The sequence below is a fragment of the Curcuma longa genome, unplaced genomic scaffold (genome assembly GCF_044706935.1).
Source record: "Curcuma longa cultivar G26 ecotype Majalengka, Jawa Barat unplaced genomic scaffold, ITB_CL_G26_1.1 utg2646_np1212_2152390_RagTag, whole genome shotgun sequence".
NCBI classification, from domain to species: Eukaryota; Viridiplantae; Streptophyta; class Magnoliopsida; order Zingiberales; family Zingiberaceae; genus Curcuma; species Curcuma longa.
This window is the reverse complement of record NW_027435599.1, coordinates 1,394,753-1,410,275: the sequence shown is the minus strand read 5'-3', so window position 1 is coordinate 1,410,275 and position 15,523 is coordinate 1,394,753. Positions and strand designations below refer to the sequence as shown.

Genomic DNA, 15,523 nt, shown 5'->3' with positions numbered 1-15,523 from the left:
TATCACTCTAGCAGTTTCACATGATTAGCCCTATGACCATTAGTAAGAAGATAAATCAAAAAATTACAGTTGATCATTATAAAATTTGGTATTCTCTTTATCCTATCCCGTGCAATTATAAATATGGTATCCCTAATCAATTATTAATGTCCAATTGGAGGATATAAAGTTTGGTGGATAGTCACTATAATATAATTTTGTACTCCATGACACTAAGAAAGCAATACCAACCTGTGTGCGGCAAAAGACCGGCATCAAGCAACAAAGTCTGTGTGCTTCGGCACGTTGATTTAGGGAATTCCTAAAGCTTTTTTTACTTTTTTTTTTAAAATATTTATTTAAATTAAGTGTTCAAATTGTATTTGACTAATTTGATGATCTTCCTACACACGTTTAAAAGTTGACCTTTAAGATATTCATTTCATTTAAGATTTAAATTTTAATTCTTTTATTATTTTTCAAATTGCATCCAATTAATCATAGAAGTATCTTTTAGAACTTTTTAATTTGTCTATCAAATAAATTTAAAACATAACTTATGAATATTCATCTCAAATTATGATCACAACTATACTTGAGAGTGAAAGGTGGAGCATCGACCACACCCTAAAGTCAAATTACACGAAAGAAAAGAGAAAATAGAGCATTCAAACGTATTTACTAAGGCACTCTTATGTCAAAAAATTATTTCCATCTTATCTCCTATTTGTAATTTTGATTAAAACAATTGTAATATTATTATAATAATTTTAATCAGTCAAAATAATATTTTAATATAATAATGATATATATATATATATATATATATATATATTAATTTTAATTAAATAATTTTGCACTGTATTACAATAGGGTTCTTTTAACAATTGTACAAAACCAAATAACCTTTTATTATCACTTGAATTTATACATTTTCAATAAATTAAAAAAAAACACACAATTATTTTCGGATAACATTAATTTCATGTAATTAATTAATCTACTAATCAGCTTAATTAACGCCGGTAACGCACGAGAAGACCCGGCTGCGGCTGCGGCTGCTTCCGAACCTCGCCATCTCCTTCGCCGGCCGGCGGCCGCTGCTCTCCTGCGAGAACGCGTCGTCAGCGGAGTAGTAGAAGTCCTGCATGGAGCGGTACCTCCGGTGGCGGCCGGAAGTCTCCCCCTCGGCGCCGCCGCCTTCGGAGAAGCTCCCGAGCTTGATCGCCGGGGGGCGGAGGACCTTGGGGTGGCTGCTGGGGAGGCCAAACCAGTCCGACGGCCCGGTGGAGAGGGAGCGGTAGTACTTCTGCTCCCTCCGCATCCTCTTGATCGCCCTGTAGATGTAAGGGATCAGCCCTTCCGCCATTGTTGATCGATTGCGAGCTGCTCTCTGTTTTCTCTAGTTGAAGGGAAACCGAGCGACTCTGTTTCTTTCTTATAAGGAAGCAGCGTTTGACCGGTCAATCGGCGGCTGCTCGCCTGCTTAGGTGACGCAATCGAGTTGGGGGAGGTTTATCTTTGCTGGCCTGGAAATATGACCACATTTCATTTTGCCCCCGTCTATATTTTATACTTTATAGTATGAAAATTAAAAGAAAAATATCTCATATTCATCTTTAGGTTACGCTAGAAGGGTGACTCATTGAAGGGGCAAATTGTATTAAAATTAAGACATTATCTATTATTTATTAAATATCGATAATATCTAAATGAACCAAATTCAAGTGAAGTTTAAATCATGATGTAATTTATTTTAGATTTAGTTTCATTTATTTTATCAAATAAGTTTAAATACTATAAAACTTAGCTCATTTACAACCTAACCCTATGTCACGAGTGCAACGCGTGCCATAGATAAATTAAGGTTCGCGTGAGAGAAGAGATGGTAAAGTAGGTATTCTATTCCTATTGTATAAATTATGTGGGGAAAATGAAAAAAAGTAGGTAAAGTAGGGAGGGGGGAATTGAAATTTTCTCTTGAAATTGAGGTGGTGGCTTTATGGATTGAGTGGGCGGGTGGGTGAGGGCTTTGACTCTTGATTAATTTTGTTGACTAATTTGGAAGATGAATTAAACGGTTTTCTTCTTCTTCCTTTGTTTTGTTTGGTTGTTAGTCAATTGACAACCACTTGCCAAAGAAGAAAGATGATAGAGATTAAAGCTTAAGCACCACGTTATATCAATTAAATATGATGATGGGATGGTAGATTACCATCAACATTTGTTGAACACTAATACAACAAGATGGAACTCATCTCGAGAAACTACTGTTAGAGAGAACACTTGTTGGAGCATCCCCAATCGTCAGAACTCTAAATGAGCTTTCTTGTGGATGATAGAATTGTCTAGGTCACATGGATGATGACATATGGGAGTTTCCATGAATGACAAGGGTTATCAAATGGTTGCTAGCTAGTTAGTCAAAAAAGGGATGCTTGGATGGATGGATGGACACAAGATCTTCCATTAGCAACAAGTGGTGAGAGCAAACACTCAAGGAATATTCGAAAATCACCATTAATCTTCTATAAAAGCTCTAGTGACCTCACACGGTTGACCCCACGATTATTTGTGAAGAAGTAAATCGAAAAACTACAATTAATCACAACAGAAGAGGATATTGTCTTAATTTCGTCGAGATTCTAAACCTTACTCTCTTTTACAAATCTGCTCTGTCATAATCAACTCAGCTACGTCTCAAAGACAAAAAATCACCATTAATTGATACAACATGAGTTGGGTCGTGTGAGGCATGGGACGTAAGGTGGGGTTATGTTCGACCTAATTGTTCGACCAATGACATCACTTTTCCAATAACAACATTTGAAGCCAAGCACAATTTCATTTTTCTAAAAACAAAATGACTACAACAGACATGATTAGTTGGTTCAACTTCAAAGCATTTAACTTGAATTTGCATCTCAAAGAATATGATTAAAGAAAAACCTTCCATAATTCGCTCGGTTGTCCTCATAATCTGTCCCTATTGCAAAAGATACAATTCCAAATATGAGATTCACATACATTTCTAACTAAATTTTCATGTGTATGTGTACATATATGTACATGAACACTACCACATTCCTGAAGGTTGTTTATTAAGGATCATTGGAAGTGAAAGTAATGAGCAAAGAATACAACATACTCTGATCAGATGATTTTTCTTTTGTTTTGGTTGGTGGAGGAGCAAGGAACCAGGATCAGCTCATCTTGTAAGCCCAACCATGTCGATTTAGGAAGGACTGAACAGCTTCTTTGACGGCAAGGTTTGGCACCAGCTGGTGTTGTTCCAGGGGCACCCTTGTCACGGGATCAAACTTCCCCACCTGATTCATGGTTTACAAGAGTTTGTAAAAAGAAATTTGGTGGACAAAGTGCGACATTGTCGGTTTCAGAATGCTATTTCGTACAACTTGAAACAAATCAGCATGCATGCACAATGGAAACAGTAAAATACAAAATATAGGGCCTTGGTCGAAGGTTGAATTGCTGCACAAGAAAATTACGATCAAGAAAGAAAAGAAAAAAAAAAGAGCAAATCAAATTTACTAGGATCGATATAGCTTTATGATACTTCCACTTATGTCAGAGTATGAATTTACTACCAATTTAAAAAACTATAGCGATCAATAAATGGAATTGGAAATTACAAACTGTGTATACTCTATTTCTGCGGTCAGTTGAAATAGTAGACTTAAATGATGGCACAGACATGGGAGTGAGAATGCTTTATAGCTCTGGATGGGGCACTTCAAATATGTATTCGTATAGATTACTATCTAAAATAAAATGAGTGGTATTGTCCTTGAATACTCTACTACTCGAATAAGGTCTAGCAAATATATGTTTCCGACGTTTCCAGGATCTAGCAAACAAATACCAGACCCTTTCCCTAAATCTTCATCAACATTGATGATCTAAGTTGATCAGTTTTGACAAATACGAGAAACCTTGCCTTCCAACAGGATAAGCTACAGAGTGGGTGAGAATTTTGAGCTTAATATGTTTCTCCTAATAAAGGATGGTCTTGGCGAATTCTCTTCCATCATGAGAGTCAGTAGACTGTTGTACCAACAACAGGCAGCTAAAAGAACAAAAGAACATTATTGACATTTGTATTTGATCGAGTTTTGCATCTTTTGAGCAACCCCCATGGTTTAAAACAGGCAATGGATTCAATTCTTTCAATATTAGAAACATAATTTAAAATAGAAAGAAAAAAGATGTTACATGTTGCGGCAATACCAAAAAGAAATATAGATGTTCTACGATGAAAATGATATATGATACCTTCTGAAGATGATCAAGCAACACAGCTCTCTCATAGGTAATGCCGCTAGGAGTGATCACAGGATCCCTGAAGATATCGAGTGAAATTTGGCAGCAAAGATAGTCAGGCACCTAAAATATCACTAACATGAGTCAGATAACAACAAATGAAAGAAATTGTCTTATATTTGAAGTTATTGGCATGTCTCACATCCTTAGGTTGGTCATCTTCTCCAGCTTTGATAAACACCTCTTCGAGATATTGCAACTGCTGCAACCGTTCCTCAGTGCCATGTTGAGAATCCTCAATTGCATAAAAATTCAGAAGAGCTTTCTTGCACATTTCTCTGAAACAAGCAAACAATGATGAAAAGGTTATTCATGGGTAATCAAAACCTCTGAATTATGTAAAAGCTTCATTTATCCAGCAACATAGTATCAGCAAATGAAACTTACTTCAATTTCTGCAATTCAGATGCCCTCTTACTAGACAAATCCTCCCATTCCAAGTGCTTCGCTTTGGAAAGAACCTGCCATATTTCTTCAACCATGTAGCTTGAAGGTTTTGCACCCCTTCCAAGTTCTAATGCCTGCATCAGTGGTTTCTTATCATTAAGATTGTCACTAATTAAGTATTATGAGTGCAAATATAACCAGTCCAGATAACAAATCTCTAACTAAATGGATCCCTAACAAAATCTCTTTAAGTCATTCATTTAGACAAATTCCCTAAATGGATCCCTTTGCATCTTCCATTCAAACAAATCTTGTCCCTAAATGAAACCTTTCAAGTAAACTCTTTGGATGACTCCCTATATGGATCCCTTTGACTTGTCCACTTGGACAAATTTAAGTACAATAATCAAAATCCTAATATATCTACTTTGTTTGTCTAGATCCCTTTAAGTTAATTTGGTTTGTTCACTTTGTTGCTTATTTTGTTATTTTGGGGTCCTTGGTTATGATGAAATGACTGGACACAATGCTTTAAAAGACTCAACACAGACCAAAGGTCAAACCAAATATTGTATAGACAAAAACCTCAAGATCAGAGTTTGCAAATGAATAAATCCCAACCAACTATCAAATATGTAGAGGAAAACCTGAATTGAGCGTCATGGTGTACAAGTAAAAGTGTTAAGTGAAATTTTTCTGAAAAAGATAAATTGCAATTTCTGATAGTCTTTAATGTTTGAAAAATAATATTCAGTCATAGGCAATGTGTGTCTTAAACAAACGATATGTGCAAGACTTCAGCTAATTGAAGACAAAATAAAAATTGGAGATCACGCCATAAATCAAAGTATACCTTTTGCAATTGCTTGATTCCTCCAGAATAGTCATGCCTCTCCAACATTGCATGTCCCATCATATAGTGGGCCTGCGATACCCCAATAGAAGGACTTTTGTTAAGTCATCAACAATCGTCAAATGATAAGTAATGGCGTGCAATCAGACACTCAATCTATGATGAGAATAAAAAACAAACTACAAGAGTTACAACTTGCAATGACTTTTGTTATAAATCATGTATGAAACCCTCTGTCTGTCTAGTCTGGCTATTCAGTGTGTACCAGTCCAACCATGGTCTTTGAACCACCATCCACTAAGAGCAGTATGGATCAAGGCATTTGTAGTATCTTTTCACATGCCAAACCATGAGTACCACCCAGTACAGGTGGTATATTGTCCAGCAGTCACTAGTATTGGTTAAAGTATAATCACTGGTATAGTCCAATATGTTTCTGAGTAACCTATAGTGGAGGTTCAGGCCTCATCTTCAGCCATTTAAACTTTTAAGAACATTCTAAATCCAATCTTCTCTAATTTTATCTCCTTCAAACACTAATGAGTTCTAGTATAAAAAAAAAGAGCATTTCAAATGTAAGAAACTTTCTGAACCATCACAAAGATTATCTTAAAAGAAAGGAAGAAAGGAAAACCAGCAAGGAACTTGAACAGGTTGGATTTTTTGCCAAAGGAGTTAAAGATTTAAGGATTTTACAAAATGGAAATGGTGCACCTCTATCAATGGGTATTTATCCTCTCCAATATAGAGGAAGAGGTGATCTTTTGGTTTTCAGATGATTCTCCCAGTAATTAAGGCTGTCTAAAAGGGGAAAGTGTTCTGATATAAGCATGAACTATTGCCCGTTGAATGATAGGTATTTCTTTGTCCATGTCATATATAAATTGGGCTAGATAACATCCTTGGTGATGCAGGCCAAGACATGACAAATTGACCATGAATGACAATAAGACCGAGCAGATCTAATGGCTATATCCATGTGACCTTTCTTCTTCTAAACAAAACTAGAACTTTGCTTTCTTAGCTCTTTGTCTACATTGAGACATGTGACTCATTAGCTTCCAAAGATTCTACAATTGAATCGCACATCAAGCTCAATATACGTGTGACCTTTTTCTCCTTCTAAATTATTCGCTCCTGATTCCTTTGCATTTTCCCCATCTTTTGTAGACAAGGGGCTTTATACCTCCTCATTTTGATGAACTGAATTCCTGCATTGAATTGAATATGTACTCCAAACTTTATCTTGTTTATGTGTAATTATTCTTTTAGAGACAATATTTGGTTGAACCTAGTAAACAAATGTGGTCCAATGTGGATATTGAAAATTTTGCATTCAGGAGAATTCTAGATCTTCTCTCTGAGTCCTCTTTATAAACACTTCCCTCTTTATAAACAATTCAATATATCTTCTTTGATCAACATCCAATACTATTTTGGTTGGAAATGATTCTTTTCATATGCATATAAAATCTATCTTATGAAGAATAAGAGTTATTAATAATGATTGGTTTAGTTGTATATAATTTTGAAATTCCACAGATGAGGTTCTTCCAAGTTACAAGCAAAGGTGAATGACAAATTACCCAACCTAGGCAAAAAAAATTATAGATAATAACCACTTTCTGCACTTAGATACGCTATACGCCTGTGGATTCATGTTAAATTTAAGCTCCTACATCTCCAAAGTTCTTTGCGCCCACTGTAAATGATATTTATTGTTTCAATAAGAGGATATATAGGATAAGAGGCACCATCTTAAATCAAGGAAAATAGAAAGAATAGTCAACCGGATATTTGGATGTCATTGGAACTCAATACAGGCACAATATCTTTGATACACATATCATAAGCATATAGAAGAAATGTTCATAACGTTGATTCATTTCAGTGATTCAGTTTTCTAACAGAGATGGAATGGGAGTTTTATCACTTGATCTATTATTTGCATTTTTAGACAAATATAGAAAAAAGATACAATAGAAAATCACTTAGCCCAGAAGTATTCATAAACTTCCTTGTACAAAAGGGATTATCATGTTATGCAAGCATGAACACGTAAATTACAATGCAAACTGTTGTACCTAGGACTAAAAGAGGCACAAGTTGATAATGTAGGGCATTTAAACTAGCTAAACTAAATCTAAAAAATAAACCTTTTTAATGATCCTTGAAACTGACTTGACAAAGGGAAAGCATCGCCAAACTTTATGCATGGACAAAGTTGATACTAAGTGACATTACTCATATCAACCAATTAGGTAGTATGCAACTGTAAGGTTGAAAAGAAAGCTAAATGGATAATCAGCAGATGAAACCCTAGAATTGGGGTTGCATTGAATATAGCAATCAAGGATATGGGGAAAAGAACAATCTAAAAGGTACAAATGGGCATTAGCAGGAAAAAAAATGCAATTACCTTAACGGAATGACTGTCTATCTGAATAGCTCTTGTACAGTCCTCTTCGACCCTATCCCATTCCCTACAAAACTCCAAAAGCAAAACAGCCTAATACTAATTAAGATACCTATGTGGAAGAATTATAGAAAGAAAACAAGAAGCGCATATGATTGTTACAAACTTCCGCTTCATATGACATAACGCTCGGTTCGTCCAATAGACCGCCACATCCGGGCACAAGGTAATAGCCTGTTTTGTCAAATCACGCAATCAATCTAAAATAAAGAAACGCATGGAAAAGGAAATTGGCGAAGCAAGATTTCACGAAATGAAGAATCCATCATAAGAACATCATCTGAAAGTCCAATTTTTGGTTCTCACCTTGAGATCTACACCAGGTCAGTCAACGTGAAAAAAAAAAAACATGGATCGCAATAAGGGGAAAAGAAAAACAAAAAAAAAAGACACTTTTACAAGAAAATTAAACGTATCTCCGCCACGATAGAGAAAAAAAACAGAAGGATAGATGGATCAAAGAGAGAAGGTCCGGATGGATGCAATGGACCGAATTCTTCACGGGCAAAGGCGGAAAATGGAAGGTGTACCTCGGTGTACGCATCGATGGCGGCGCCGAGGCGATTCTTGCTGAAGTAGTTGTTCCCATCTTGCTTCAGGAGCTCCGCCTGCCTCGCCACGCTCGCCGGCACCGGCGCCATCACGCTGCCGCCCACCTTCCGCGACCGCTCGCTCTCGAAACTTCCTGATCGACGAAACGACGCGCAGGAAAGGATGGGCGAAGAAAAATGTGGACTAGTAGTTAAATAAACAGGACTACGAGGTTAATTTTATATCTTAAACGAAATTAAAATTGTATTTATTGGATTTAACCATTTTTTAAAGTCTTCTGTTTTTATTATTATTTTATTTTTTAAAAAAATTAAATTTATTTATTTTAAAAAAATCATAAAAATGTTATTTTGTTTTTTAAAAAATACTTTTTGACAAAAAATAATTATAATAAATATTTTTTAATTTTTTAAAAAATATATCATAACAAATTCAAATTCTTTAATAAGGGATTCATACCTCCAACTCACTCCAATTTAAAGAAACTAAATCCAACTATATTTAAATTTATTTATCAAAATTATTTAAATTTATTTATTAAAAATTTTATCAAACTCAACCCATACTCTTCAATAAAAAATAAAATCTATCACTCTAACAGCCTCACACAATCACCCTCACAATCATCTATAAGAAAATAAATCAAGAAACTACAATTAACTACGACAAAAAAAAAATATTACCTCAACTTCATCAAAATTTGACTTGTCCATTTCAACAACTCAATCCACACTCAAATCATTTATCAAGCTCAACTAATTAATGTTTTTATAATTTAGATAAATTAAATTACCATAAAATTTATATTAATTTTATTTTTAATATCTAACATTTTTTAGATAATTTAAGATTGTAAAAAATTTATTAAATTTAATAAATAAGTTTATTTATTCATAAATGAATCGAGTTTACTAGTGCTCACCTTGTTCATTTAAAATTAACTAATTTATCATATATTTTACTAATAGTGACTTTTATATGATGGTAAAATCTCCATTACTATCACTGCTTTCTATCACCATTGCATCTCAAGCTCTATAATACAGTCAGGGAACCAACAAATTTATATATTACAACAAAGACAGCTGAAAAAGGATATCGATACTATCGTATGGCGAATCGAGAAGCTAGCAATTCCCGTCAAGCAAAACTGTTTTCGGAAAATGGCCTGTCTCTTAGTTTGCAAGGCGCGGCAACTGTGAGAGCAATCACAAATAGAATGCCAACACTTTCTCAGGGAGGTGATGGCTTTGGAAGACTCTCACGTCTCAAGTCTGCAATGGCATAAAAGGCTAATGATCTCGAGTGGCAACTCACTGTTCGTGTGTAAGCCACCATCAAATTTACTCTTTGTCGAAACTTAAACATGAATCCAGCAAAACAAAGGGACCTCTGAATGTTTTGGAGGACGATTGTAGATCAGTGTTGTAGAGTAGTACTAACTAGTCGCGCTCTACCAGGGTTGAGCAACGAGTGGGACATTATCCATCCCTACCAAACCAGAAGACAGACATCGTCAATAGAGAGCTCAGAATTATTCAAAATATGAATCAGTTTGAATGATAGAAGCACTAATAAATAGTATGTCGTAAACGCCAATGCATCACCTGTTCAGTAGCTTTATTCTTGAATGTCGTATACGAAGACGACACGATCTTGCAAGACTCTGTGATATGAGAAAGAAAGTTGGTATTTGTAGCAAGCAATGGCTCTTCGTATCTTGATTGGCCGGTGCTCCTAAATTTCGTCAAAGCTTGTTTTGGGTGTGACGAACCGATGAAAGACAGAAGAACATGAGCCTGAGGTAAAAGAAGGTGCCCGATAAGTTAAGCAGGTCTTTTCTGTATATTTGCCATTTAGTAACCAGTACTCACATGGAAGGCCGCTTTAAGTATATCATCTGATTTTGCATGATCCTTGAGCAATGCATAGATTTTACCCTTCGAAGGGTTATATGTGATCATGTATCTCTCCTCCTGTGATTGCAAAAGCAACTCAAACTCCGAAATACAAGTGGAAGTAGAAGATGAAACAAATAAAGCTGGGTATGTGAATTAAAATTATAGCGAGCAGGAATAATGTGACTAAATATACCTCGAACAATGGCTGGGTAGCGACAAATGCAGACGACTCCTGGAATGCTTCAGAAAATCTTGATCCTGAACATAAGTTAAAATAGATATAGCAGTGCAAATTGTGCAGGCAAATAGAAATAGTCATTTATTTGTCGCATACCTATAACAATTGGTGTCCGGTTAGACCACGGAGGATTAAAAATGTTCTCCTTTACATTGCCTTCCCTTAATGATGGAACATGCCCTAGAAAATTTCAACCAATGTTAATAAAGGTTACAGAAGAAGATACTATATATACAAAAATCTACTCCAAAGATAGTCGAATGTCACTGAGTAGTCAGAGTAATAGAAATGAAATAAAACTAGCAAATCATGCTTAAATTGGATAAAATTGGAAGTGCGAGGGATAAAAGATACTCTAGTTAAGAGATGAATATTTCTAGTGGCATAGACTTGCATAGCATATAATGCAGTATCCATATAGCCAACCCTCGGTGGTTTGGACTAACACAACCTGATGCAGAAAAAACTGCTTAGAAGAAAATATGGCCATGTTTGAGTTTCCTTCTTTCCATTTTCTTTCCTTTTCTAAAAATGAAAAACCATATCATTATTATCGAACACCATTACTAGTTTATTTGATTTTATTATAACAGCAGTAAATATCTATTATACACACACTACTCTTTCAAACTTTTCTCTGTTCATTAACTTCCTTAGAATTTTGCAAACATCACATTGCCTGCCTGATAGATCCATCAAATGAGAGTAGACTTTAGTTATACTATTTACTAGCTGAAGTTGATCAGAAACACAACATCAAAGTATTTCATGATATCTTAGTGCGAACAAAAATGCATTTAAACTATAGATATCTTGCTTCACATACCGGTCTTGATGAAGGAATCCACTGCCACAGCAAATCTTGCTCTGTTTAACGTATTCAATACTACTGATTTGACCTAGCAAAGATGAGGAATACACATAATAAACTTATTGAAACAACTGTAAAAAAAAATGGCACACAGCACCTTAAGCCAACAGAGACTAACCTCCTGATATGAGCTAAACAGATACCCACATGACAAGAATGTGAATGAGGCCACCAAAGATGGATTTCTTTTTGATATCATGATACACAGTCCAGTACCCAACTTAAACAAAAAGGGAAAATTTCTGTCAGTAGCATTTTGATACAGTTCTACAACAAAAATTTGTAAAGGAAAGAAAATGAGGGATATGTCAGACAATTTATCTGAATCTTGAAAGATAACATTTCTCTGTCAAGCATAAAGGCAACAGAGTGTAACTTATTCAAAAAAGAATGTATTCCTGATAGTAAGAATGAAGCAAATGCAAGTGAAGAATGATTTCATCGATATTATAATTGTCTGAAAGACCATTTTCTGTAAAACTTAATTCTATGTAGCATTTGTGAAAACTCCAAAATAATGCATAGCAAGTCAAGTTGGCATGCCTTCTAATCCAAATCTTTCTGAGGTAACTAGGAATTTATTTCATTTCTTTACTTTTCTCTTCTTATTAGGTTCCAATTTTGAAAGCTTGCAAGAATTAAAGCCAATTTAGAGAATAAAACTTTGTGACACCAAAAAGATAGAAATTTGAAAACGTAGCATACCGTACACAACCTGCTTTACTAATTCGATTCATTCTAAAATTTGCAGAAGTTAATATGCTTGAAGAAACATCAAGATTTTTTTTTTTAAATTTAGGTCAAGTCATTGAAATTGAGAAACAGGCTTGAAAAAGGGATAGTAACTGGATTAGCCCATGCATAATAAAGTAATAGCATGCACAAGTCTACACTGCAAGAATAGTTGGGACGACTGACTCCCGAAGTGGAAAGTTCTCAAACTTTTAGAATGTCTATATTCCAGATAATTGTTGAATAGCATAGCCTACCAGATCAGCGATATTGCCAACACATTCTCCTTTAGCAGTGACGTCCCCTATATTTTCTCCTTTGGCATAGGCCTTGTAGATTGGAGTACGTGTAGATGTCGATGTCACAGCAGCAACATTCTGTAAGGGAGACAATTAAGGTATCACACATCATGCAGATCCTATTATCCTCAAATGAAACTAGACACTTAGCACATAGCTTTGCTTCCTAACCTTCAGAACATTGGCCGCACAAGCGAGCGGCAAGAAAAGCTGTGGGACTGCAGCAGTTGCTAACTCTACTCCTGCACCTAACTCCATCAAAAGATCACCAGCAAAGCGAAGCTGTTGGAAAATATAGACTATCAATCAACAATTATTTACCATATACAGAAGCTATCAAATGGAAAGAGCACAAGGGTATACCTGCTTCAGATCATAGTCAAACTTCTTTCCTTGACGTGAGTAGAGCATTTTGCCAATCCGGCCAGCTCCATCCTGGATAAATTTTGAAGATATGATTAAAAGCCAAAATGAAGTACTTGGTCAAACAGATTCAGTACTGGAACATGAAAACTGTTTCAACCAACCAACGACAGGAAATATATCATTGTTTTTTTTCCTTAAAGTAACAAATAAGCAAATAATTCTTCAACTAAGTAATGCAAACTTTGATTGTTTTTACAGGATGAATTAAACTAATTATATACTTTACACACTCAAGCCAAGGGTATACACAGCAAAGGGCAGTAACATCAGAAGAAAAAAGTTTAAATCTAGACATTGAATATTGCTATCTGAAATAGTTTAGGCTCATGGTCAAGAAAAAAGGTTTAGAAAAGATTAAGTCAAGATCATTACATAAGAAATAAGTGAATTTGGATCAATTTGCATTACAAAAACAATACCCTGTCAATTTTTGGTTCAATGCTGCCTGATTCAGCATTGTTTACTTGGAAATGGTGGCCGTTGGAATTGGAACTTGTTAGGAGGAACTTGCTTGAAAAGAGATCTTCTTCTCCATTAAAGGAATAAACTCCTCCATGGACATAATTTTGCATCTACATAAACTACTAATTTTTCTGGAAAAAAAAAAAGAATTTACCTTGAGTATCCAATTGATGGCAACAGCACCTGATGCAGCTGTATTTTTGGATACTCCTACAGAGTTTAACAGTGTCCGTGTTGTGAAAACACCCATGGCTCCACCAAAGAAATGCTGAACAACAGAAGGAAACACTAGCGAGGAAGTCAAAACAAAAAAGAAACAACAATTTCCTTCATTGCAATAAGGATAAAGTAACAAATGGATTCACACTACTTCAGATAAACTAGTATTCACCTTCAAAGCCCTCCATTTCATATATGGGACATAAGAAGGGGTCACACTGTCAGGAAAACCTTCAGGCACTACATACGATCTTACGAATGACATCAACTCCTGCATGTGAATGTGTATTTAGCAATTCAGCATGGATCCTAATACTAGTGCTAACTACAATAGCCATCTTAAATACACAAAATATAAGTCGTCACTTCCCTTAGGAGTCACAGAAAAAAATCGACAATACTTTCAGGAATTTAAGCAAAAATAACTTATCTAGATCATCACAGAGGTACATGAGTGAACAAGATGATCCGCATTATAGGGAGCAAAAATGAACTAGGACAGCATGGTGAAAGACTAAGGGCAAGCTTCCTCATTTCACAGGATGCATACTGTTCGATATCTGATTTTAGTTTCTACAAAACTAAGATATTGTTTTGAAAAACATTTATAGAGAAAGGGACCTTGAAAACATCTTCAGCATTATGATTTATGATCTGTCATCTTCCTTAATCTACTTAAGGCAGAGTCTTTCTTTCGAACATCAGCGAACAAAAGACAGTGCCACATAAAAGACATATAGTTTTGCTTCGATAAAATCTGTGTATGATCTTTCTGGTGTAGCTTTAGGTATTAGGTCGTAAGATAGGTTGCAGTTAGTCCGATGTTTTCACCAAAAGAGATTAAACTCGATGCAGAGACGAATCGAAGCAAAAGAATGCTCAGAGATGTCACCTCCAAGGGATTCACGGGGCTCTGCATCGGGACGGCGCGCAGAGACGGTCCCTTCCTCACCCTGCTTCCGGGCGGGCATTCCACATCGTCCAGCACATAACTCCACCTCCTCCCGTCGATCTCCTCGCAGCAGAGGACCCTAGGCGCGGCGAGGGCGAGGCCGAGGCCAGGGTCGACGGGCGGCCCGAGCTTGACCTCGGTCTGGATCCGGTCGTCCCACAGCGGCAGCTCGGTGGGTGAGGCGAGGGTGGCGACGGCGTTGGCGCGGACGGCGTCGCGGACGATGTCGCGGGCCTCGAGGCTGGTCGAGGGCTTCAATGGAACCGGAGCCATGGTCGGATCGAGGCGGCGGATTGGGAGCTGGTTGAGCGAGGAAGCGGGATTTAGAGGGCGAGAGGGTCGCCTCGGTTGTGTCGCCGGCGCTTTTGGGGGCGTCGTCGGCGTTGTGACAGCTCCGCATTATTACTAAGAAAGGAAATAATAAAGAAGTGGAGGGTGGCGTCGAAACACTTGCAAAATTGGTGGCTCCTCTGGATGTGGGTCACCGAACCGGCCCGACTTGGTCCATTTTTCCAAGTCGAACCTTCTATCCATCCAAGTGGATTTGCGTATCTTTTATCTTTTAATTTTTAAAAATTATTTTCATTTTTATAATTTAAATTTTAAATTTCAAAACTATTTAAATTATTATTTAATTGATTTTTAAGTCAATTATTTTTTATCAATAAACCTTGTTTTAACTTTCCTTTTTCTAAAATGGTGAATTTTATATGTCTATTTTTTTTTGATATTATATTAATTGATATTTATATATGAATCTTAATAATTTTTGCTACGTCAATACGACTCATCACTTATGTTTGGTAATTGATGGATTTATTTTGGTATTTTTGTT

At 36.1% G+C, this 15,523-nt stretch overlaps 3 protein-coding genes across 4 annotated transcripts; all 3 read right to left on the bottom strand.

The window, feature by feature from the left end:
- Positions 1-854: 854 nt before the first annotated feature.
- LOC141819860 (uncharacterized) lies at positions 855-1,369 on the bottom strand. Its single transcript, XM_074707114.1, has one exon. It carries the CDS (start codon positions 1,346-1,348, stop codon positions 992-994), a length of 357 nt encoding a protein of 118 aa, XP_074563215.1. The 5' UTR covers positions 1,349-1,369; the 3' UTR covers positions 855-991.
- Positions 1,370-2,911: 1,542 nt separating this feature from the next.
- On the bottom strand, positions 2,912-8,756 carry LOC141820049 (E3 ubiquitin-protein ligase CHIP). Of its 2 annotated transcripts, none has more exons than XM_074707328.1 (8): positions 8,567-8,756; positions 8,139-8,210; positions 7,980-8,069; positions 5,561-5,632; positions 4,708-4,841; positions 4,463-4,598; positions 4,273-4,383; positions 2,912-3,308 (listed from the first exon to the last, which is right to left on the bottom strand). In XM_074707328.1, exons 1-8 carry the CDS (start codon positions 8,675-8,677, stop codon positions 3,183-3,185), a joined length of 852 nt encoding a protein of 283 aa, XP_074563429.1. In that variant the 5' UTR covers positions 8,678-8,756; the 3' UTR covers positions 2,912-3,182. The 2 variants fall into 2 exon arrangements, with proteins under 2 accessions (XP_074563429.1, XP_074563430.1); XM_074707329.1 differs by having other exon boundaries at positions 7,980-8,043; positions 8,143-8,210.
- A 755-nt stretch (positions 8,757-9,511) lies between these two features.
- LOC141819960 (protein root UVB sensitive 6-like) lies at positions 9,512-15,079 on the bottom strand. The gene is made up of 13 exons (XM_074707228.1): positions 14,629-15,079; positions 13,909-14,007; positions 13,672-13,785; positions 12,993-13,064; positions 12,801-12,911; positions 12,588-12,707; positions 11,717-11,818; positions 11,554-11,626; positions 10,824-10,907; positions 10,683-10,747; positions 10,463-10,564; positions 10,196-10,387; positions 9,512-10,079 (listed from the first exon to the last, which is right to left on the bottom strand). The coding sequence occupies exons 1-13, from the start codon at positions 14,959-14,961 to the stop codon at positions 10,008-10,010; spliced, it is 1,539 nt and encodes a 512-aa protein (XP_074563329.1). The 5' UTR covers positions 14,962-15,079; the 3' UTR covers positions 9,512-10,007.
- Between the last annotated feature and the right edge of the window lie 444 nt (positions 15,080-15,523).